We start from the raw sequence: 26,245 nt of genomic DNA, 5'->3' as shown, positions 1-26,245 counted from the left end.
CACTCACATTCTGTCTTTCTCCCTCTAAAAAAATTTTTTTTAATCACCTAAAACATATTGCTACTCAGAGATAACTGTAGTGTTTTTACTGTGCTTTTTTCTATAATACATACGTAACTGAACTTTGTATATATATTTTTAAAGTGCTTAATCAAAGGATATTGAGACAGCGTTTTTTACTTTAGAGACAAAATAATAGCCAAAAAGAGTTTCTACATGAAGATCTTTTCTGCAATGTTGAGTGATTTTAAAAAAAAAAAAAGTTTATATTGGAGGCTGGGTGAGGGTTGAATTGCCAATTCTAGTTGAAATTCTTGGATACCATTATATACATGATCAGCATTTTTTGAGGATGGTACAGATTTGACCATAGCTATTATGATGGTAACATAACACACACACACACATACACACAGAGATGGTTTATATAAACTTCTTAGAGAAATAAGGTCAAATTTTGTTTAGTGAACTACTAATAACTGAAAATCTGAGATTTCTTTCTGTATTTTGATTAAAAGATTATATGGGCCAGAATTAGCTTCTAAATGTGTTTGCTTCTGTAGAACTATTCATAAGAAGGAGGAATGTCAGGGATGTTACCTAACAGCTCAGCAGTGTGGAGATCTGCATGAGTAAAAAGCCATCCTAATGTCATGATGGTTTCATGATTTAAGTAGCCAGAGATTAATTAAGTAGAGTGTTAATATTTGAGTATCTTTCAGTATAAAGGTAAAGTAGGACAGTGTGTTTGGGGCACCTTCCCCCCCCCCCCCCCGCCATGATCACTTTCATTCTTTTTCCATCATATACCCCATCTTAAGCTTTTTGCAGAAAATTTTCCTTAATATATAGTTGAGTTTTTATCCTTACCCCTCATTTTTCCTGCATTTCTCTTCCTTTTTTCTTTTTTTCTTATTTCCCCCATTTTCTCTGTCTCTCTGTTTTTCTGTAACTCTTCTAATTCTGCCTCCTGTGGTGACAGGCAAAGCAAAGAACAGGGGAATGGTACCAGTTGTGTTCTTTGAAACCACGGAAGTGAGGTTAAACCTGGCCTGGATTACCCTTAAGTTTGAAAACACAGATTCTTTCCTTGTGCTCCTTTTAGAATAAAAGAAAAAACAAAAAGTAAAATACCCAATTTGTAAACATTTTGATAATATAAATGTATTTTTATGAGTGTAGTTTGCATTTAAAATTTTTGTTGTAGAAATTGTTGAACACATACAGAAGTAGAATAGTACTACAAACACAGAAAATAATATAACGTACCATCCAGCGACAGCAGTTACAGATACACGGCCATTCTAGTTTTATCTCTGTCCCTAGCCTGTCCTCTGTAATTTTGAAGCAAATTTAAGACTTTGAATCATTTCATCTGTAAATATTTTTGTATACATCTCTGAAAAGATATTTAAAAAATAGAGTACTATTATCACATCTGAATATAATTAACAATAACATCTTAATATCAAATATTCAGTCAGTGCTTATATGACTGGTTGATAAATCTATAAAGTGTCTTTTGGTGACTAAGTTTCCCTGTCCGCCTCTCTTTTCTTTCCTTTATGATTTTTCATTGAAAAAGCAGGGTCAGTTGTCTACGGATTTTTCAGTCTGGATTGTGCTGACAGCATACTCATGGTGTAGAGTGATTAATACATTCTTCTATTCTTTGTATTTCCTGACAGTTGGTAGTTAGGGATGTAGTTTATGTGTGTGTGTGGGTTTTTTTTGACGTCAAACTTAAAAATGAGTGTTAATCCACATTTATGACTTTACTGCCCCGCATTTAATGTCTCCAGGGCCAAGTTCTTTGGGGATAAGCAAATCTGATAAACAAATGTATTAAAATATGAATAAGGGGAAGGCTAGAGCAGAAGATAATTGAAAGCAAAATTCATCAGGTTTCTTAGAAAACAATTGTCAGTAGCATGTTCATATAGAAAGAACACAAAGGTCACAACTTCTCTTGAGGCAATAAACAGTGAGTAACATGTATTCAAAGCTTATACTCCAGGTTTTTGTCTAAGCACTTAACCTAAATGATTTCCTTTAAGGCTCTCAACAGATGTGTAAGGTAAGTGCTAAAATCATCTCCATTTTACAGACAAGAAAACTGAAGCACAGAAATGTTAAGTAACTTATCCAGGGTCACAAAGATACTAAATGTTCTCTTGGGACAAAATAGGATGATTAGTCAGACTAATGGTATTTTATTGGTATAATTTAATATTGTATATTTGATCATTATATACTTTAAAAGTATGTCTTATTGATGGAATTTCTTGAAAATCAGATTGTAATTTGTTTTGGTACGTGTATAACTAGAAGACTTAGAAAATTAAGTTCATATAATGTTATTTTTTTAAATTCTAGTTAAAGAAACAATTTCCTGCTATGGCCCTGAAGATTCCTGCCAAGAGAATATTTGGTGATAACTTTGACCCAGGTAAGCAATAACTTTACAGACCTGCCGTAAGTGATGGTTGAAGTTTGAAGAAGTAGTTAATGTGTTTGTTGTGCTATATAGTAGTACAAGTCTTCACAAAGCTATTTGATCTCATGTTCTATGAAAATAGTAGCTCAGGAAGGTGCTCTCTGTGTACCAGGCATTGTTTTAAACACTTAACATGCTTTAATTGATTCAGTGGTCACAAAAATCCTTTGAGGCAGGTGTTCTTATTCTCATCATCGCTCTTCTATAGATAAGGAAACCCAGGTACATTTAGATTAATTAATTTGCCCAGAGTCACAGGTATTAAGTGTCTCATTTAAAAGTTAATTCAAGCAGTCTGGCTTCAGGTAAATTTATTGGTCATTAAGGATAATTTGTGTACTTTTCTAACCATGAAGGACATTCTTTGTTACATCCAGAAACATTTATTAAATATATAGCCTGTACACAGCACCTTGCAGGCCTCTGAATGGGATACTAAGATAATGTCCTATTATTTACTCTTAGGGAGCTTAATGACACATAGATCTCAGGAGTCTGGAGCTATATGTCTCAAGCCTCAAGCCTGGAACTTTTTTCACTGGAATCCAGAATATCAATCCAGTCACAAATGGCCACATACAGAGAGACAGAAGGAAGGTTCTTTATCTGCCAGATAATCTCCTTATGCAGATTAGAAAAGCCATCTGTGTCACAGGTGAATCCTGACAAGCTAGAGTGCAGTCCATCCTCATCTATCTTACCTCTGTAACTAATTCACTTATAACCTTGTAACCTATTACACCTTTGATTCCTTACATGTGTGCTTTCTTGGCTCACTACTCAAAATATAAGCTCTCACGTCACTTAGGATATCCTAACTGTGCCTCCTGTCTGCAACTTAGCCTTATATCATTTCTTGCCCTCTCAAACCTTTTCACTGTGCCCTGTGGAATTCTGTCCAAGATTAACAAACTTTTTTTTATCTTCCATCTTTTTCATATTTCTTTTATACTTTTGCTTTAATTAAACTTAGGTTTTTCCCTGTGGCTGTTTCTCCCTCTCAACTGGAGGCTCTTAATTATTTTATACTTTATGAACCTTAGGATTGGAGAGGCTGCTCACTTTCCCTATCGTAGGTAGAATTTTTTTCTCTTGGGAGAATTTAGCACACTTTATTGTCATTGCCAGTGTGTCTTGTCTAGCTGTAGATTTTATGAACATTGGTACTTTGTCTTTTTTATTGATTTATAGTCCCTGGTAGATCTTAGGTTTTTAGTAAATATTACTTAAATACATGAATTCATTAATAAAGAGAAGCAAATAAAAAGGAAAAGGAGAGAAAGCAAGAGAAGATTGAGTCACCACAACAAAACCAGATAGTACTTTCTGTAGAATTGATTCTATAGGCCAGTGCCTTTATACTAATTTTGCTTTTAGCTGCAGAACACTTATGTCCCAAGGAAATCTTCCACAGAAAATGTTATGTGTAGAACAAATAAAAATGAGGCTGCTTTGTTGGTACAGCAGTAAAGTATATCTGTGGAGCACAGGTTGAAAACCATCATCATGGGCAACATGTGGGTCTTAGAGTTATTTGGGTGAGGTAAATATGAAATACAACGTGGAACCAACTGTGTGTAATATACAGTAGGCACAGCAGAGAGAAGAGACAGGATGGAGAATGGGAAACTGGGTAAGCGAATGTTCCAGTAGTCCTCACGTTAAATAATTAGAACCAGGACTAGGGTGGAAATGGGCTAACAAATGAGTTCATATGTAGGAATTCTTTTAAGGAAAGATCTGTAAGAAATCTTGGTGATTGCTTAAGTAAAGGAGATCTAGAGAAGAGAATGAGAGATAATTGAGGTGTCAGGACTGGGTAAATGAGAGAATTAATTAATTTGAAGTGGCAGAAGGACATCTGAGGAATCCAACTATGTGTTGCTGAATGGAGACTTGAACTCAGGCTGGAGTTCTGGAGAGCCCTTAGTTGAATCCTAATGATAGAATCGTTTCATTTTATCACAGGAAGAAGAGAGATAAAAACCTGCAACTTCCTTCTTTAGGGCAAAATCCCACATAGAATGCCCTGTAGTATTTATGTTCTGGTAGATTAATTTGATACTGAAAAAATAGATTTTTATTGAAGAACAATTTGAAATCGATCCAGAGCATATTGTATATGACTTGGCAACAGCGTAATGGACCATATGTCACAGAGATCTGGAAAGCTCTTTATTGGGGAGATCAAATCTAAGCCATACTCAAACAATCACAGAGTGACAAGATGCTCATTTGATTAGGCTTTGGGGAAACAGGCATATTTTGTTGGTGGGAATGATAAGTGGTACAATCCATATAGAAGGGAATTGGGTATTATTTAGCAAAACTATATATGCATTTCAATGTGACCAGGAAATCACATATCTAGGAATCTGTTCCAAAGATAAACTGCATATGAAATGATGTGTATGTAAGACTATTTATTGTGGCATTATTCTTAATAGCAAAAACTGGAAACAACTGAAATATCCTTGCAACCTTGGAATATGATGCAGCTTTAAAAAAGAATGAGCAAGCCCTTTGTGCATTATAGTAGAGTGATCTCCAAAACACATTTTTCAGTGGAAAAGACAAAGTACAGATATGTATAATATATCTTTTTTGTATTGGAAAAGGTATAGAAATAATGGAAGAATAAACTGAAAAACTAAAAACTAGTGACTTTAAGGAGTAGGAAGGGGCCAGTGGGAGGCAAATGGGATAGAAGTTAGATGTTCCTGAATAAGTCTTGTTTATAGCTTTGACTTTGGAATGATGTGCATATTTTAAATATATTTAAGAACAAAAATAAAATACAATAATAAAGCGATCTCTAACAAACTGAAGGAAAAAATCTAACTCTATTTTGATTGGTAGTGGAAACACATGGACAATAATTATCTTAAATGACTTCAAAACAGGATTTTTACTGAATAGTCCTCCTGGGATGTATGCTAAGAACAAAAAAGGATGTACAGAAAATTTTATACTGCATCCAGCAATCTTATTGTTATTATATGGAATTGTTATTTGGTAATTATGTTACTCTCATGGGAACCAAAGTTTTAAACAAGAAGAAAGAAAAACATGTTTTAAATAAAAATCTTACAATTTTTAACTTAATTTGGAAATACAGTTTGAAGTCATGATTTTTTTTTCATTTTTTTTAATGTTTATTTTTGAGAGAGAGAGAGACAGAGTGTCAGCAGGGGAGGGACAGAGAGGGAGACACAGAATCCAAAGCAGGCTCCAGGTTCTGAGTCGTCAGCACAGAGCCGGATGTGGGCTCAAACTCATACACTGTGAGATCATGACCTGAGCCAAAGTGGGATGCTTAACCCACTGAACCACGCAGGCATCCCATGATTTATTTTTTTTCTAAAACAACACATATTTCCTAGCTCTCACCTCTGGAAATGCCTAAAACAGTAACAAATAGCAGTGAACATTCCTAGCGTCCAGGTTGTAATCTCCAAATACCATTTCCCCCTTAAAGCAACCAGAGTTCCATGGGAAAACAGTGATTCTAGATCTGGGGCAAGAAATGTATAAGATGGCCCTAGGATATCTTGCCTAAAAAGCAATGAAGCCATACAAGATTACTAAGATTTTATCAAAAGGATGCAGGAACTCAATTGATGGGGCTTTCATTGGCCAAAGATGGAACAGTTAGAACACGAGGAAAGAATTTGCCCTGTTAACTTACTTCATGCTTGACAGCCATTGTGCAGAGCTTTTCCATATATCTCTCTTGAGTTCTTTTGTGTGTAGCTTAAGAGCATGTCTCCATGTTCTTTTTTTTTCACTTCTTTATTCTGGTGGTTGCCAACATCTATAAAATAAGTTTTACATATTTGAAGGTAGATTTTAAGGGTTATTTCTGCCTATACTTTTCAAAGTTAAAATTTCATTTTCAATTTAAGGATCTTTCCGTAGAGTGCAGAGAAATAGCTATACTCTTTATCTTTTGAATGGTTTAATATCAAGCCTTTTGCCAATAGGACCCTAAGGTCAATATATAAACTACGTACTGGGTTTTTTTGAAGTTTAAAAAAAAAGTTTATTTTATCTTAATTATTTAAAAAAAAAGTACAAGGTAATTAAAATCAGTGTGAATCAAGTAAGAAACAGAGCATATGAATTTTAGAAACTACGAATGTTAGAATATATAATTGTTTGTTTAGTTATTTATTCACAAAAACATCAATTAAGTAACTCTTATTACACTGTGTTAAGGGCTAAAGAGGGCTAAATTTTTTTAAAGGCATGACCCTTCAGTGGCTTACATAGAAACTGCTTTGGGGTGGCTGGGTGGCCCAGTTAAGCATCTGACTCTTGATTTCAGTTCAGGTCATGATCTCACAGTTTGTGGTGTTGAGCCCCACATTGGGCTCCACACTGACAGTACAGAGTCAGCTTGGGATTCTCTCCCTCTCTCTCTGCCCCTCCCCCGCTCGCTTGCTCTCCCTCTCTCTCAAAAAAAAAAAAAGTTAAAAGAAACCATTTTTATTTCTTTTAACTTTTACTAATTTAAGAGAAATAGATTCATACAAGATAAAAAGACAATTCCCCATTATTATTCTAGTCTTTGAGTTCTGGTGAGGCCTAGATGTCATACCCAGCTAGTTCTTTATAAAACTTGATGTAGATACCAGTGCCTTACACAATTTTTCTTGGTGCAGTTGTGAATGGGATCAGTTTCTTTATTTGTCTTTCTGTTGCTTCATTATTAGTGTATAAGAATGCAACTGATTTCTGTACATTGATTTTGTATTCTGTGACTTTGCTGAATTCGTGTATCAGTTCTATCAGACTTTTGGTGGAGTCTATCGGGTTTTCCATGTACAATATCATGTCATCTGCACAAAGTGACAGCTTGACTTCCATCTTTGCCAATTTTGATGCCTTTGATTTCCTTTTGTTGTCTGATTGCTGATGCTAGCACTTCCAACCCTATGTTAAACAACAGCATTGAGAGTGGACATCCCTGTCGTGTTCCTGATCTCGGGGAAAAAGCTCTCAGTGTTTCCCCATTGAGGATGATGTTAGCTGTGGGCTTTTCATAAATGGCTTTTATGATCTTTAAGTATGTTCCTTCTATCCCGACTTTCTCGAGGGTTTTTATTAAGAAAGGTTGCTGAATTTTGTCAAAGGCCTTTTCTGCATTGATTGACAGGATCATATGGTTCTTATCTTTTCTTTTATTAATGTGATGTATCACATTGATTGATTTGTGAATGTTGAACCAGCCCTGCATCCCAGGAATGAATCCCACTTGATCATGGTGAATAATTCTTTTTATATGCTGTTGAATTCGATTTGCTAATATCTTATTGAGAATTTTTGCATCCATATTCATCAGAGATATGGGCCTGTAGTTCTCTTTTTTTACTGGGTCCCTGTCTGATTTAGGAATCAAAGTAATACTGGCTTCATAGAATGAGTCTGGAAGTTTTCCTTCCCTTTCTATTTTTTGGAATAGCTTGAGAAGGATAGGTATTATCTCTGCTTTAAACGTCTGGTAGAACTCCCCTGGGAAGCCATCTGGTCTTGGACTCTTATTTGTTGGGAGATTTTTGATGACTCATTCAATTTCTTCGCTGGTTATGGGTCTGTTCAAGCTTTCTGTTTCCTCCTGATTGAGTTTTGGAAGCATGTGGGTGTTTAGGAATTTGTCCATTTCTTCCAGGTTGTCCAGTTTGTTGGCATATAATTTTTCATAGTATTCCCTGATAATCGTTTGTATCTCTGAGGGATTGGTTGTAATAATTCTATTTTCATTCATGATTTTATCTATTTGGGTCATCTCCCTTTTCTTTTTGAGAAGCCTGGCTAGAGGTTTATCAATTTTGTTTATTTTTTCAGAAAATAATTCTTGGTTTCATTGATCTGCTCTACAGTTTTTTTAGATTCTATATTGTTTATTTCTGCTCTGATCTTTATTGTTTCTCTTCTTCTTCTGGATTTAGGCTGTCTTTGCTGTTCTGCTTCTAGTTCCTTTAGGTGTGCTGTTAGATTTTGTATTTGGGATTTTTCTTGTTTCTTGAGATAGGCCTGAATTGCAATGTATTTTCCTCTTGGGACTGCCTTCGCTGCATCCCAAAGCATTTGGATTGTTGTATTTTCATTTTCGTTTGTTTCCATATATTTTTTAATTTCTTCTCTAATTGCCTGGTTGACCCACTCATTCTTTAGTAGGGTGTTCTTTAACCTCCATGCTTTTGGAGGTTTTCCAGACTTTTTCCTGTGGTTGATTTCAAGCTTCATAGCATTGTGGTCTGAAAGTATGCATGGTATGATTTCAATTCTTGTATACTTATGAAGGGCTGTTTTGTGACCCAGTATGTGATCTGTCTTGGAGAATGTTCCATGTGCACGCGAGAAAAAAGTATATTCTGTTGCTTTGGGATGTAGAGTTCTAAATATGTCTGTCAAGTCCATCTGACCCAATGTATCATTCAGGGCCCTTGTTTCTTTATTGACCGTGTGTCTAGATGATCTATGCATTTCTGTAAGTGGAATGTTAAAGTCCCCTGCAATTACCACATTGTTATCAATGAGGTTGCTTATGTTTGTGAGTAATTGTTTTATATATTTGGGGGCTCCGGTATTCGGCGCATAGACATTTATAATTGTTAGCTCTTCCTGATGGATAGACCCTGTGATTGTTATATAATGCCCTTCTCCATCTCTTGTTACAGCCTTTAATTTAAAGTCTAGTTTGTCTGATATAAGTGTGGCTACTCCAGCTTTCTTTTGGCTTCCGGTGGCATGATAAATAGTTCTCCATCCCCTCACTCAATCTGAAGGTGTCCTCAGGTCTAAAATGAGTCTCTTGTAGACAGCAAATAGATGGGTCTTGTTTTTTTATCCATTCTGATACCGTATGCCTTTTGGTTGGCGCATTTAGTCCATTTACATTCAGTGTTATTATAGAAAGATAGGGTTTAGAGTCATTGTGATGTCCGTAGGTTTCATGCTTGTAGCGATGTCTCTGGTACTTTGTCTCACAGGATCCCCCTTAGGATCTCTTGTAGGGCTGGTTTAGTGGTGATGAATTCCTTCAGTTTTTGTTTGTTTGGGAAGACCTTTATCTCTCCTATTCTAAATGACAGACTTGCTGGATAAAGGATTCTTGGCTGCATATTTTTTCTGTCTAGCACACTGAAGATCTCCTGCCATTCCTTTCTGGCCTGCCGAGTTTCAGTAGAGAGATCAGTCATGAGTCTTATCAGTCTCCCTTTATATGTTACAGCATGTTTATCCCTAGCTGTTTTCAGAATTTTTCTCTTTATGCTTGTATTTTGCCAGTTTCACTATGGTATGTCGTGCAGAAGATCGATTCAAGTTACGTCTGAAGGGAGTTCTCTGTGCCTCTTGGATTTCAATGCCTTTTTCCTTCCCCAGTTCAGGGAAGTTCTCAGCTATAATTTCTTCAAGCACACCTTCAGCACCTTTCCCTCTCTCTTCCTCCTCTGGGATACCAATTATGCATAGATTATTTTTCTTTAGTGCATCACTTAGTTCTCTAATTTTCCCCTCATACTCCTGGATTTTTTTATCTCTTTTTCTCAGCTTCTTCTTTTTCCATAATTTTATCTTCTAGTTCACCTATTCTCTCCTCTGCCTCTTCAATCCGAGCCATAGTTGTCTCCATTTTATTTTGCAGTTCATTGATAGCATTTTTTAGCTCCTCCTGGCTGTTCCTTAATCCCTTGATCTCTGTAGCAAGAGATTCTCTGCTGTCCTCTATACTGTTTTCAAGCCCAGCGATTAATTTTATGACTGTTATTCTAAATTCACTTTCTGTTATATTGTTTAAATCCTTTTTGATCAGTTCGTTAGCTGTTGTTATTTCCTGGACGTTTTTCTGAGGGGAATTCTTCCGTTTCGTCATTTTGGATAGTCCCTGGAGTGGTGCAGACCTGCAGGGCACTTCCCCTGTGCTGTGGTGTATAACTGGAGTTGGTGGGCGGGGCCTCAGTCAGACCTGATGTCTGCCCCCAGCCCGCTGCTGGGGCCACAGTCAGACTGGTGTGTGCCTTCTCTTCCCCTCTCGTAGGGGCGAGATTCACTGTGGGCTGGCATGGCCCATCTGGGCTACTTGCACACTGCCAGGCTTGTGGTGCTGGGGATCTGGCGTATTAGCTGGGGTGGATCAGCAAGGTGCACAGGGGCGGGAGGGGCAGGCTCAGCTCGCTTTTCCTTCGGAGATCCGCTTCCGGAGGCGCCCTGCGGCACCGGGAGGGAGTCAGACCCGCTGGAGGGATGGATCCACAGAAGCACAGTGTTGGGTGTTTGTGTGGTGCAAGCAAGTTCCCTGGCAGGAACTGGTTCCCTTTGGGATTTTGGCTGGGGGATGGGCGAGGGAGATTGAAATTTTTCTTAAACGCTAGCCTCTAGGTAGGGTTGGGAGCCTCTTTTCTGGTATCATAGCAGCTTTTGAAATCTCCATTCCCTTGGTGGGGCTTGAACTCACAAACTGTGAGATCGTGACCTGAGCCAAAGTTGGATGCTTAACCTTGATATGCCCAATTGTAGTGATTTGTTTAAATTTGTCTTCCACTAAATTTGTCTTCCTTCTATCCTTGAGGATAGATACCATGACTTAGTTAAACATTTTTATAAATTTCTGGTGCCTTGTACAGTACAAAATGTGTAATAGGTGATTGGTGAACAAATGAATACATGCATGCCATTGGTGAATACAAATGGAACACATGCGTGCCATTTTCAACTAGTCACTTGTTCTGGAAAGTCTGCCTAGTACTAGGTTAAAGATTTTAAATATCTCTCACAGAACTTAAATTTTCAAATAGTTGAGGATTCTGAATTAGGTACGTTAATTTCATTAGCCAGTCTTTCTCTTTTTTTTCCTTCTTTTCTGGATGACTTCTATTTCAAATCACAAAATGTTACAGCTAGAAAGAGAGCTTACAGATCATCTAATTCTATCCCCTGCTTGACAGACTACAGAAGGGAGGAGTTTGTGATTATAAAAACAGGCAGTGGTATCTGAGACTCAGTTACATCTTAGACTCTAACTCCAGTGTTGTTTAACTGTGGCAGGCTGTTTTTTAAAATGCTGCTATTGTTATAATAATAGTATAAATAGTATAATAACTATTTATAATAATAATACAATAATAGTAGTAGCAATAGTAATGATAATAACTGTGCTATTATTTGAGTTCCTTCCTGTAAAGTAGCTCTTTTACCTCTATTTCATGCATGAGGAAAATAGAGAGTTAGCAAGGTTAAGACACTGTCCCCAGCCACACAGCTAATAAATGATAGAATTACATTCATCTGGTTTGTTCTCTTTCACTTCACTCTATTGTCTGGTTTATGCATGGTACCTTTAGAAACAAAATTCACAATCTTTTATGTTCATGTTATTTTAAAACGAAAAATTACTTGTTTGGAACATTACAAAAATCTTAACTTTGTTTCCTAATCTGAAAGTTGTGGGTTAAGACTAAAGAATCTCCGTGGTCCCCATGGGCTCTAAAACTCCTTTGATGATGAAAATAGGTCACTCTGGCCACCAGTAGCAGTATTAGCACTAAAACTCTAGGTTTCCTCAAATCAAGAGTTTGATGATGTTTTTACCCTATCCTATGGTATTGGAAATTGGGTCCTCCTGGTTCATTTTCTTGAAGCAGTGAAAGGACAGAGAAATCGGTGTAGGTTGGTTTCATACTTACTGTGGAGACTGAAGCTTTCATTTTGTCTAAACATTGAGTTCTTTTCAGTCTCTAACTGAAACTTCTTGAATGACAGCAGATACATTCATATAAGTTCTTAGAGAGATTTTTAAAAATATCTCTTTCCAACTATAATTCTTAAAGATAATATGTCAGCTTTATGTAAACTTTTGGAATTTATCCAGTAATGAGCTTGTTAGCCATTTCAGTTTTACCTGGAATTTTTTCAGATATTTGCATGCTTAATGTTGATCTAAAAATTAAGTGTGGAATCTCCCCTAAACTCTGACCACTGTAGGCCTCTTTTTCCATTTATTGACTTCTTTGTTTTCTTATGTCAGGCTTTCTATAGGGCCTTTAAAACTTTAAAATCAGTAATGGAAGTGGAAAGCACTTAGCCACAGCATAGGATGTAGTTCACAAAGGAAGGAAAATTACAGTTGGTCTCCCAATATAAAATGTACTTTTAGTAAGTCTCCATAGAACAATTTAAAGCTGTTTCCTTAAAATCATTAGATTTTCTCTAAATATTTCAAATGTAGTCATTCATTTTAGTTTTCTCCCTTATGTTAACTTACTAAGCTCAGTTCCTGAAAAATAACTGTTTCAAGTATAGTTTCTAATGTAAACCTTGCACATGCTTTACTATCTTGTGATAACAAAGAATGCCCTTGGAAGAGTTTTATAAGCTACTTTCCTGAGGGGGTGCCTGGGTGGCTCAGTCGGTTGAGTGTCCGACTTCGGCTCAGGTCATGATCTCACGGTTCGTGGGTTTGAGCCCCGCATTGGACTCTCTGCTGACAGCTCAGAGCCTGTAGCCTGCTTCAGATTCTGTCTTCCCCTCTCTCTCTGTCCTTCCCCTGCTCACACTCTGTCAGTCTCTCTCTTGAAAAATAAATAAAAACATTAAAAAAAATTTTTTTTTAAAGATACGTTCCTGAAATTCTTCAAGAAATTCACAGTTGAACAAGAAGAAAATACTAAGTGCATCTGATCTAAGAGACCAGATCTAATTTCTATTTGTTCTTTTATAGCCATACCTTACATTTAAGAAATGGAAATAAACCTATGTGACTAGAAACAACCTATAATTTTGGTGTCAAACGCTATACATTAAAAGCTTTATTGAGTAAAAATAATTGTATTGAACCAGAACTCATTTTTAAGTTGAATATTGTTTCCAGATTTTATTGAGACGTTCACCAAGTGTCCTATTTTTCCATTTTTAGAGTATATCTCTTAAGAATCAGGATTTAGGATGATGGATTTTTAACCCCACAACAGCAAATAACAAAACAGTGAAAGTAGTTAAAGATTGTGCTATCTCTTCCAGGCATTCTACTGTAAACTTATATTCGTTCTCTCAATCCTATAACAGAATTACTAGGTATAAATGTTATCCTCATTTTACAAGTAAGGATTTAAGTCTTCGGTTCAACGTCAGTTAGCTAGCAAGTAGCAGAAACAAGATATTTGAATTAAGTTTTCTATTTCCAAGAAACTTTGTGCTTAACCTTTATTGCTAAAACTACTCTTGCATGGTCCTTAATTATCAATAGTACAGACACTTCTGAAACTGCTGGACAGTTGTTCTTTAGGAGTGTTCCATTGTATCTTTCAAGGGATGTTAAGCAGCAGTTTTTTAGCAGCCAAATTTTGGTGATAGTCAACCAGTTAATCACCATTCCCCAGTTACAAGGATTACCAGTAATTCTTGTTTTTTTTTATCTTAATTAGTAGGATTTTTCAGTCACCAGTGTCATAGTGTTAATTTTTATTCATTGCCTGGTAGTACTTGAGGAATTGGACAAAGCAAACCACCTTTCCACGTTTTGTTTTCTTTAACATTTGTTTTTACTGTTTGTTTATTTTGAGAGAGACTGAGAGACAGAGAGACAGAGCATGAGTTGGGGAGGGGCAGAGAGAGACAGATACACAGAAGCCAAAGCAGGCTCCAGGCTCTGAGCTGTCAGCACAGAGCCTGATGTGGGGCTTGAACTCACGAGCTATGAGATCATGACCTGAGCAAAAGGTGGACGAATAACTGACTGAGCCACCCAGGCACCCCTACCTCTCCAAGTTTTGTAATGTGTCTATTTAGAACCTAAAATAGGCATTTCTTTGGAGAGTTTTCTTTTGGGAGATATGTTTTCTGCTTGATTTTAATTTTATAATCATTGTATTTATAGATTTAAAAATATATATATTTCTAAGTATTTCTTATTGTAGATCAGGAAACATGAATTAAATAGCTTCTTGATCAGAATTCACTGTCTTGTGCTTGTCTATTCTTATATAACTGTATTGATGATAATTACATAGTCTGTTGTTAAATAATCCTAATAGTTTGTCTCTCTTAACAGATTTTATTAAACAAAGAAGAGCAGGACTGAATGAATTCATTCAGAACTTAGTTAGATATCCAGAACTTTACAACCAGTAAGTAATTTTTATTGTTTTAAAGAGGCGCTGAAACCAAACCTAAGAATAATGAATAAGCTACTGATCTAGACTTTATACGTTCTGTGGAATGTTACTGTGCTGTGTATGTTTGTAAAATTATCAAGCTGTTTTTCCCTGGTATTCTTTTTTTTTTTTTTAACGTTTATTTATTTTTGAGATAGAGAGAGACAGAGCATGAACGGGGGAGGGTCAGAGAGAGGGAGACACAGAATCTGAAACAAACTCCAGGCTCTGAGCTGTCAGCACAGAGCCTGATGCGGGGCTTGAACCCACGGACCTCGAGATCATGACCTGAGCCGAAGTCGGCTGCTTAACCGACTGAGCCACCCAGGCGCCCCTCCCTGGTATTCTTAAAACTCCTTTTCCTCCCATCAACTCAAGGCCCTGGTTATCTTCTTTCTTCCTTTTGTACTTGTATTAGTTTTGTAGATTAAACTTAAAAGAAATTTGCATAGCCCATAGTTAAGACATTTTTCTAACTATATTTGTTCATGTTATGTTTATACTTGCATTCAAAAAGGATTTGTTAAATCACTATACTGTATACCTGAAACTAATATTACACTGTAATGTTAACTAACTGGAATTCAGATAAAACCTTTTTTTTTAAATATTTTTTTTAACATTTATTCATTTTTGAGAGACAGAGACAGAGTATGAGCAGGGGAGGGCCAGAGAGAGAAGGAGACACAGAATCCGAAGCAGGCTCCAGGCTCTGAGCTGTCAGCACAGAGCCTGACACAGAGCTCGAACTCACGGACCACGAGATCATGACCTAAACTGAAGTCAGATACTTAACTGACTGAGCCACCCAGGAGCCCCTAGATAAAACCTTTTTTTAAAAAGCATTTATGAAGTACCTGCTGTATGCATTGGTATATAAGGAGAACTTTCCAAAGGCACAGGCTAGTCTACTGGGAGAAACAGACATGTAAATCAGCAATTAAAGGTAGGAAAGTTTTATGATAGAGGTGCTAGAAGATAATGGAGAAAAATGTGGCCAGCTTTTCTTCAGAGGAGGTCAAGCAAGGCTTCCTGGAATTTAAAGGATGTGCAGTTGTTTAGGAAAAGGTAGGGAGAGAGCATCCAGACAAAGGGGGCAGAATCTGCAAAAAGCCTGACATATTGAAGATACTTACATGTTTACATTTCATCTCATGTTAATGAGTTTAAGCTTCTTTCTGTAGGCCAGCAGCTCCTGATGAAGTCAGAAGTCAACAGCTCCTGATGAAGTTCCTCTATAGGAACATATAGGTAGATCCATGGTTTGAGATGTGTTTTCAGTTGAGTTTGATAATTCATGGGTATTCATTATATTTATTATGATTTTTTTTCAACGTTTTTATTTTATTTTTGGGACAGAGAGAGACAGAGCATGAACGGGCGAGGGGCAGAGAGAGAGGGAGACACAGAATCGGAAACAGGCTCCAGGCTCTGAGCCATCAGCCCAGAGCCCGACGCGGGGCTCGAACTCACGGACCGCGAGATCGTGACCTGGCTGAAGTCGGACGCTTAACCGACTGCGCCACCCAGGCACCCCTATTTATTATGATTTTTAATTTACATATATGTTACCTACATTATCTTATTTTTACAATTTTTTTTTTTTAATGTTCATCTTTGAGAGCAACAGAGACAGAGCACAAATGGGGAAGGGACAGAGAGAGAGGGAGACACAGAATCTGAAGCAGGCTCCAAGCTCTGAGCTGTCAGTACAGAGCCCAATGCAGGGCTCAAACTCGCAAGCTGTGAGATCGTGACCTGAGCCAAAGTCGGACACTTAACCGACTGAGCCACCCAGGTGCCCCTTACATTGTTTTGCATATATAAAGTATTGTGTTCTAAGAAGAAGTAAAGGGGATAAAGTAAAGTATCTGGGGAGCTTTTCCATAGCTCACCTATCTGTGTAGACATGAAGATTGCCTTATAGACAGTGATGCAAACAGGACACCCTTTAATAGTCTTTTCAGAATCACAGCCTGAAGGACTGTATATTTAGCAGTTCTAAAACAAGTGACTACCATTTGTGTAGTTCTTCACAGTATAATTATTGAGGGCTTATACCATTCTGAGCAAGTCTTCTGACCTCTTTTTTTAACTTAATTTAATTTACTAAGTTAGTAAAATTCTAGAACTGGACCTCCTCTGACCAAGGTCTCCTGCCCAGTGCTTTGGATTTTCCCTCAATGCTCACAGGTAGGATAAGCTCAGGGAGAGGTGTGGCACCTGTGGTAGCTCTGGGGTTAGCCAGTGCATTAAGGAGCAGGTGCCTTTCCATCCTGAGCCTCTAGCAAGTAACAAACACAAAATTAGGGAGGATCTTTGAACTCAGGATTTGTACATCTGGTCTTTTCCTCAGCAAAGAGCCTTTTGTGATTCGGCTCTCTATATAATTATTTTTTAAACATTATGCCTTTGCCCTAGGACAAATTCTGTGTCTTCAGCTTAGATCCATCCCTCTAATCTTTAATTTTTGCTGTATGCACTCATTACTTCTAATTGGCATATTAGTGGCTTGTTTTAAATATAATGTATACATTAAGAGGTCGAACGTGTCTTCTTTGACAGAGCCTCATAGAATAAATGGTGGTGATGGATATTATTTCTCCTGACATTTTGAAGTGTTACTCAGAACTTGTAACACTCTATATTAAGTTCTAAATATTCATCCTGGATCTGGAAAGTAATATTATAAAAATGTTATATTTGGTATTAAAATTCAACTAAAAGCAATTTGATTATATTAATTTTAATTATACATTTGAAATACACATACCATAAAATACACAATTCTTAAGTATACAACCCAGTGGATTTATATGTACATATACAACCTCTAACTACCACCATTCTATTCATGGTCGAGGACATTTCCAGTACTTCAAAAATAAATAGCCAAGAGTTTTTTCAAACTTAATTTTTAACTGCTGTTTTCTTTTTAATAAAAAAATGACATTTCATATTTTTTGAATCTCCTCTTGATGTTAACCAACCTTTGCTAATTTTCACACTTTTCATTTAAACATCAAACTATAAAATAGTACAGATTTAAGAGAGCAAGAAGAGAAGCCAATCATCAAGTGTATTTCGAACACTTACTATGTGCCTCTTATTCCCAGTTAGGGAAATGCACTTTAAAAATACTTCTACTTGAAAAAAAAAAAAATACTTGATAAGGTGCCTGGCTGGCCCAGTCAGTGGAGCATGTGACTCTTGATCTTGGATTTGTGAGTTCAAGCCCCATGGTGGGTGTAGAGATTACTTAAAAGTGAAATCTTAAAAAAAAATAGAAAAAAAGTACCTTTATTTGCTTACGTTAAAACAACTTTATTGGGGTGCCTGGGTGGCTCAGTCAGTTGAGCGTCCGACTTCGGCTCAGGTCATGATCTCACAGTTTGTGGGTTCGAGCCCCATGTCGGGCTCTGTGCTGACAGCTCAGAGCCTGGAGTCTGCTACAGATTCTGTCTCCCTCTCTCTCTGCCCCCCCCCCCACACTCAGACTCTGTCTTTCTCTCCTTCAAAAATAAATAAACATTAAAAAAAAGTTTAAAACAATTTTATTAAAATTTATTTTTAAAATTATTTAAAAACTGGAATAAGGCAGGTTGACATTTCTCTGATCTCTGAATAAAAAAGGGTTTTCTGAACATATTGGCAATGCATGATACGTGTAAAGTAAAACAATGACAAATTTGACTTAATAAAAACTTTTGAACCCCAGAAATCACAAGTGAAGTTAAAAACCAAAAATGTAGAAAAAGTTTCCCATAATAAAGAACAATAGATAAATCTGCTTCTTCTAGAAAGAGCTTGTGCAGACAGAACACACTTAAGACACCAAAAGAAATGGACAAAGCCCTTTAATGATTTATAAAAGAGGAGATGCAAGTGGCTGATTACCAGAGAAACTGAACATTTCTGTATTATTTAAGAAATGCAAGTTGGGGGGTGCCGGGGTGGCTCAGTTGGTTAAGCGTCCGACTTTGGCTCAGGTCATGTTCTCACGGCCCATGAGTTTGAGCCCTGTGTAGGGCTCTGTGCTGACAGCTCGGAGCCCGGAGCCTGCTTTGGATTCTGTCTGCCTCTCTCTCTGACCCTCCCCTGCTCATGCTGTGTCTCTCTCTGTCTCACAAATAAATAAACATTAAAAAAAATTAAAAAAAAAATAAATGCAAGTTGGAGTAAAAAAATGCAAGTTGGAGTAAAAATAAAGCTTATTTTAGCTTTATTGCAGTGCAACACATACAGAAAAGACCACAAATCATGATTATGCAGCTTAATGAACTACGAGAAGGTGAATGCATCTGAGTTGCCAGCGCCCAGGCCAAGAAATGTAGAACATTACTAGCACACCTGAATCCCCTCACATGCCTCCTCTCGATCACTGTTCCTTTGTTCCTTCCCAAAGATAACTGTTCTCCTGATTTTTAGCAGGAAAGATTAATGTGCCATTTTTGTACTTTATAATAAATGGAATCATACAATATTCTCTATCTGGCTTATTTTCATGTTTATTTATTTTTGAGAGAGAGAGAGAGAATGAGCGGGGGAGGGGCAGAGAGCAATGGAGACACAATCTGCAGCATGCTCCAGGCTCCAAGCTGTCAGCACAGAGCCCGGTGCGGGGCTTGAACCCATGAACTGTGACATCATAATCTGAGCCAAAGTCAGACTCTCAACTGACTGAGCTACCCAGGCACCCCTCTATCTGGCTTATTTTCAACCATGTGAGAGTCATTCATGTTGTTGCATATAGCTATAATCTGTTGATTTCCATTGCTGTATATTATCCCATTGTATGAATATACTCCATTTTATCCATTTTACTGCTCAGATGCACATTTGAGGTGTTTTTATTTAATTGTGAATAATGTTGCCATTAACGTGTGCAGATATTTCTGATGTACTTGGAGTAGAACTTCTGGGTTGTATGCTATGTATATGTTTAACCTTAGGGGATAATGGTAAACATGTTTTCCAGAGTGATTGTACCAAATAATATTTCCACTATCCATTTATAAGATCACATTGCTCACCTCACCAACACTTAGTATTGTTAGCCGTTCTGGTAAGTGGGTTGTAGTATCTTACTGTTGCTTTATTTGTATTTCACTAACTACTAATACCTTTTCTTTAAATTACCGTTTTTCACTTTTAAATTATTAGAGATGGTAATATAAACCGAAATATTTAATGCTAATCAGAGCTGGAGAGAGTCTTCAGGATATTCATACACTGCTGGGAGAGAATAAATTAGTATAACCTTTCTGGAAATCAGCTTAACAAACTATATTTAAAACCTGAAAATGGTTTATAATTCAGACCAAATAATTTTGTTTTTAAAAATCATGAATGCACAAAGATTATCAATCACAACTTTATAGCAGTGAAAATTCTGTAGTAAAAATTTGGAATCTTTGTATCCATCTGTGTATCCTAAAATGAAAGAATCATTGAGTAGCATTTAGTGCATTCTCACTATACAACAGTATACATCTATCAAAAGTGACTGTTTACAAAGACTTTTTAACAACACGGGGAAATGTTTGTGATGTAATTTTTATGTGAAAAACATTAAAAATATTTTAAATAGAAGATGGTCTTAGTGGTACAGAAAAAAAGATTGAAATAAAATACCACCAAGATACTAGTAATAGTTGCTTCTGTGTGTGATAAGATTAAAGATCCTTACCCTCACCTTTAAAAATTTTTTTATTGAGGGTCCCCTGGGTGGCTCAGTTGGTTAAGTGTCTGACTTTGGCTCAGGTCATGATCTCACAGTTCATGAGTTTGAGCCCCGTGTTGGGCTCTGTGCTGACACCTCGGAGCCTGGAAGTTTCTTCAAGTTCTGTTTCTCTCTCTCTCCGCCCCCACCCCCTTCTCCCGCTCGTGCACGCTCGCTCTCTCTCACAAAAATAAACCTTAAAAATTTTTTCTAATTTTTTTTATTGAGATAAAATTCACATCAATATAATTCACCCTTTTAACTGTTTTCAAAAGTATACAATTTAGTGATGTTTAATATAGTCACAGTGCTATACAACCATCACCACTATCCTATTCTGTTGTCTCAAGCCTAATCTAACATTAACATCACTCCAGAAAGAGACTGCAGTTGACCCTTGAAAAATACGCATTTGAACTTTGCAGGTCCACTTATGCATGGATTATTTTTTGGTACAGTACTGTAAATGTATTTTCTCTTTATGATTTTTTTAACATTTTTTTCTCTAGGATACTTTATTGTAAGAATACGCTATATAAAACACATAACACAAAATAAGTGTTAATCAACTGTTTGTTATTGGTAAGGCTTCAGGTCAACAGTAGGCTGTTAGTAATTAAGTTTTGGGGGAGTCAAAAGTTACACATGGATTTTCAAGTGCATGGGGCGTCAGGGCCCCTAAACCCCCATGTTGTTTAAGGGTCAGTTGTACTTTTGAATTTCTCCTTTCACCCAGCCCTTAGCAACCACTAATCTACTTTTCTGTCACTGTGAATTTGCCTATTCTGGACATGGCATATAAATGAGGTCATATAATATGTGATCTTTTTTGTCTTTTATTTTTTCAGCATACTGTTTTTGAGGCTCATCCATGCAATATCATATGTCAGTACTTCATTCTTTTGTATGGCAGAATAATATTCCTTTGGATATGCTACATTTTGTCCATTTATCAGTTAATGGACAGTGGGGTTGTTATTACTTTCTGGCTATTGTGAATAATGCTGCTTATGAACATTTGTGAGTTTTTGTATGGATGTGTTTTTATTTCTCTTGGGTACATGCTAGGAGTGGAATTGCTTAATATATGGAATTTCTACATTTAACTTTTTAAGGAACTGCCAAACTGTTATCCATAGTGGCTATACTAGTTTACATTCTCACCAGCTCCTCCCTTTTTTGAAAATTATTTTTTGGAGCACCTGGGTGGCTCAGTCAGTTAAGCAGCTGACTTCAGCTCAGGTCATGATCTCACTGTTCATGGGTTCAAGCCCTGCATCGGGCTCTGTGCTGGCAGCTCACAGCCTGGAGCCTGCTTCAGATTCTGTGTCTCCCTCTCTCTCTGCCCCTCCCTGCTTGCTCTGTTTCCCTTTCTCAAAAATAATAAACATTAAAAAAATTTTTTTAATAAAAAATAAATAAAAATTATTTTTCATCTTTCTGAGTTTCTTAGTAAGGCCTTTTTAGTCCACTTTTTTTTTCTCTTCATGTTTGATCTTCATACCCATCCCTTCATCCCTACTGTTGAGCCTTACTTGAATGTTTGTTATATGTCTTCAGATATTTGTTTATTGGGTGCTCCTTCATGTCTGTGAATATTTAAAATATACAAAATGATACTGTGCTACATGGTTCCTTGTTTCTGACTCTTGAGTGGAATTCTCTGGGTCGTTAACCATAGCTTTACTAGTTTCTCTATTGGTGGATGCCTATTCTTCTGATTTATTACTATAGAGAAAGTTGCTATGAGTATCCTATTTACATGTCTTTCACTGAACCTGTACAGAATTTTCTTGTGGTTTATTCCTACAACTGGAAATTATGGGCCCTACACAGTTTAACCAATATTGCCAAATTCCTTTTCAGAAAAGTTTCCTCATTTTACTTTCTTACTAGCAATGCATGAGGGTGTCTCTTTCCCTATATCCCTATCAACTTTTGATATTATCTGTCTTTCTAATCTTTGCCCATTAACGGACATAAAATGGTATCTCATTTGTTGTTTGACTTTGGATTTCTTTGATTATTAGTTAAGCTAGACATCTTTCTTACCATTTGGGGTTTTTCTTTATGAACTGCCTGTTTTTATCTTTGATCATTTGTCAGGTGGATTCCCTATATTTAAAAAATTAATCAGCTTGTTACTTTTATAATAGTAGTGATGGATTGTATTGGCATTCATACTGTAAATGCTATTACAGTTATTTTATTTTCATTTTAAAAGGGAGAAAAGCTATAGAGATGCTTTTAAAGTTATAATAGAGTTAATTTTTGTTTTTAGTCCAGATGTCAGAGCATTCCTTCAAATGGACAGCCCAAAACATCAGTCAGATCCATCCGAAGATGAGGATGAAAGAAGCACTCAGAAGGTAGTAAGAGGGATTGTATTTTTTAACAGAAAAAATACCATTCCCCAAAGATGAAATTACTGGCAACTTGAGGGCAACATTTACTTGAAATGATGTAATCTCATCCATTGTAAATTTTCTACCCTGTAGAATACAAAAAAACAAATGTGTACACCTCTTATTATTTCTTATAAAATTTATAAAATGAGTACTTTTATGATAAAAAGTAATCCATGGTAGTATTTAGTAGAAAGTTTTGAAAATAGTAAGAAGTATTTATCACTAACCAGACTAGTAATTTTTAACATTTTAGTGGTTTTCCAACTAATCTTCTCTTAATATATAGGGATTTTTTAGTTACCTAATTTTAATTATACAGTATATACAATTTTATATGCTGTTCTCTTCACTTTACATCTTAATTTTTGATCATTATATGTCTTCATAATCATTAACATACTTAAACTATTGTTTTGAATTTTGACCAGCAGGAAAGGCCTTTTTAATCAGAATGTTAATTTAATACTTCTTCCTCTTCATTGCCGGGTTTTTATATGCAGAACAATCAATATGCATGTGCCAGTTGGCATCAACTAAGTTTTATTCCTGTAGGTACATGCACATAATCAGTATGTGTTCCAAATAAAGAGTAGGGTATTCTTATTTTTTTTAAACCAGTTGTGATAACCAATAAATAAATATAATAAGCTCTGGCTTATTATAATGATGTTTTCAACATTTACTTTAGAAAGTTATGTGGGAAAGGTAAATTATAGTAATTTAACCCAGAGAATTATTATTTAGCAATTAAAATTATAATGAAAACTGTTAATATAAACATGGTAATACCTTTATAATTAAAATTGATGAAAGCTATATATATTTGCTAAATATATACATTAAAGTCAGAGATGTTGCCTTAAAGTACATTTTTTGTCTTTATAATGTTGTGTTTTTTCATGGTTCTGTTTCTGTGTTTTAAAAGATAGTATCACTCGGAACATTACTGTCCCATAGCTAAAATCTTCATTTGGAAAATAGTCCTATTCCTTTTTTGCAACTACTGTAAAGTAGTAATTTTACTTCTCTGATACCACTGGAGGGTTTTCAAGTTAAGAGAGCTGATTTATGTTTTCCATTTGTGACATGGGTGATCCCAGGACAACATAAAAGGATATTTTAATTTTATATCTGAAACTTGTCAAAAGAGAAACAACAAACTGGGAGAGCATTTGTAATAAGGCCTAAGAAGGGAAAACATTTGTGTAAAAATATATAGATGGATTTTTGAAAAGAATGATATTTAAAGCCCTGTAGATAAAAAGCAAAGGGACATGAAGAAATACTGTTCGTAAACAGACATATGGGAAATGATCAACCTCAATGCCAACAGCAAGTGAAATTTTTAAAATAGAGATTTTTTTTCTCTCTACCAAATTAACAAAAATGTAAATAAAATACTTCAGGACTGATAAGGGTAAGGCACAGCAGGCATCCCTGCCTGGGTTTTCCTGGCACCGCTATAATTTGGCAGTTTGGCAGTGTGTATCAAACATGAAAATATTCAGGTCATTTAGGAGTTGACGCAAATGAAATAATCCTTCACGCAGAAACAAACAAAGGTAATCATTCTAGTACGAAAAGTTAGAATCAATGTAAATATAAACCAATTCAATAATTTGTCCCCATATATTGTACATTAAAAAAATTTTTTTTACGATTCCAGTCAGTTTTTCAAAGCTACGCAAAGACTATGTGAAATTACTGCAATATTTGCAAAATCATCTGTTAATAAGGTTATGGATTTTTTAAAAGCACCTTCCTGGTGTTTTCCATATTTTGTAACCATGTATATATATTTTTAATGCAAAAATGAAATATTAAAGACATTTTAAAGAAAATGTATATAATCCTGATTTTCCATGTTTTACTTGCTAATCATGTTGAGAGTATGTAGGTTTGGGTTATTTGAAAAATATCTTGCCTTGCTATAGGAGGCAGCTGGCTTTGAAGAAAGAAACAAATGAAGAGAGCTTCCTGAATTCTGATTCCTGTCTCTACCACTTTTGACCTTAGATCTGAATTCTATTTCCTTTCTCTTTTTTCATCCATAAAATCTGTAATTGGACTAGAATCTCTTGCAGTTTTAAAATACAGATAAAAAGAATCTGTTCAGAAAAGGGAAGAAGCTGTACTTTGTCTTACAGCTATAGCTATTTATTAAGGACTTCTAAGTGGATAACTAAATTAATAGCCAGAAAATATCTTCGAGGACATCAGGACCTTTCCCCTTACTTAGAGAAAAATAGAGTCCAAGAAACATGCTTTTGTTTAATTATCATTAATTATTAATGATAATTATGCTGTTAATAAACTATAACACATCCTCAGTTTAGTGATTAACTGTAATCTTTAAAAATAGTAGGTAGTAGAGTACCTCAGTTCAGCGACCGACTCTTGATTTTGGCTCAGGTCATCATCTCACGGGTTCCTGAAATAGGGTACTGCTGATAGCTCAGAGCCTGTTTGGGATTCTCTTTCTCTATCCTCCCCCATGCACATGTGTGCACCCTTGCTCAAAATAAATAAATAAAACTTTTTTTAAAAGGTCTTAAAAATAGTAGGTAAAAAATTAATTATGTTTCCCAATAATTTTCATTATTATTTTGGAAATATGCTCTGTTAGGAAAATCATTGCTATGTAATGAAATCTTTTTATGTATCAATGTTAATTCAGGGCACAAGTTGCCCTTGTTTAATCCATGCTTACTGCCTCCTCTTCCCTCACCTATATAATATATAAAGAAAGTTAATTGAATGGAAAAGTGATCCAGTTTTCTGCACATTCATTCAAAGAATAAGTGTATTGAAATTGTAATTTAGTTTGGATTATGTTATCAGATTCTCGGAAACACTATAATACATAAACAGAAAAGATTACTCCATGTTAAAATTATGACATAATAGGATCTCGTTTCATGAACCAGATTTTTTAACACTTTTTCTTTTTTTTTTTTGGTCTTGTGCTAGATTGTATGGTTCTCTAAATTTCTGTCTTCTGGGGACTGAAAATGTAGTACTTGAAAATTTTTCATGTAAAGATATTGGTAGAAAATAAATTTGTTTTGTAAGTAGGAAACTGGTGTCAATATTGTTATTTTTATAAGAAACGTATTATTATGCTTAGGAAATTTTGCCCTACATTTTTCATTTTTTTTTAATTTATTTTGAGATAGAAAGGGCATGTGCATGAGTGGCGGAGGGACAGAGAGAGGAAGAGAGAGAATCCCAAGCAGGCTCCACACTGTCAGTGCGGAGCCCAGTGTGTCCTCGATCTCACAAACTGTGAGATCATGACCTGTGCTGAAATCAAGAGTTGGATGCTTAACTGACTCAGCCACTCAGGCGCCCCTTTGCCCTTATTTTTAAAAGTAGTTTGCATTGTGGAGATTTTCTATAATTTTCAAATGAATTTAAGTGGAAATATATATGATCTATATCACTAATAATAAATTGCTTAGAT

General features: G+C 35.9%; 1 protein-coding gene across 7 annotated transcripts in view; it reads left to right on the top strand.

Moving 5' to 3' along the window:
• The window catches only part of SGK3 (serum/glucocorticoid regulated kinase family member 3), a 140,630-nt gene that overhangs the window by 82,780 nt on the left and 31,605 nt on the right, over window positions 1-26,245 (top strand). For 5 of the 7 annotated variants that reach the window (XM_053208697.1, XM_053208699.1, XM_053208700.1 and 2 more), the window contains 3 exons: window positions 2,377-2,449; window positions 14,550-14,625; window positions 22,656-22,743. In XM_053208697.1, coding sequence (XP_053064672.1) covers window positions 2,377-2,449; window positions 14,550-14,625; window positions 22,656-22,743 — 237 coding nt within the window. Of the gene's footprint in view, window positions 1-2,376; window positions 2,450-2,962; window positions 3,153-14,549; window positions 14,626-15,836; window positions 15,904-22,655; window positions 22,744-26,245 lie in introns of those variants that run through there. The other 2 variants (XM_053208701.1, XM_053208702.1) reach the window with 2 other exon arrangements.

The sequence above is a fragment of the Acinonyx jubatus genome, chromosome F2 (genome assembly GCF_027475565.1).
Source record: "Acinonyx jubatus isolate Ajub_Pintada_27869175 chromosome F2, VMU_Ajub_asm_v1.0, whole genome shotgun sequence".
Taxonomy (NCBI): domain Eukaryota; kingdom Metazoa; phylum Chordata; class Mammalia; order Carnivora; family Felidae; genus Acinonyx; species Acinonyx jubatus.
The sequence above is the reverse complement of the archived record's forward strand: the minus strand, read 5'-3'. Positions and strand labels throughout refer to the sequence as shown.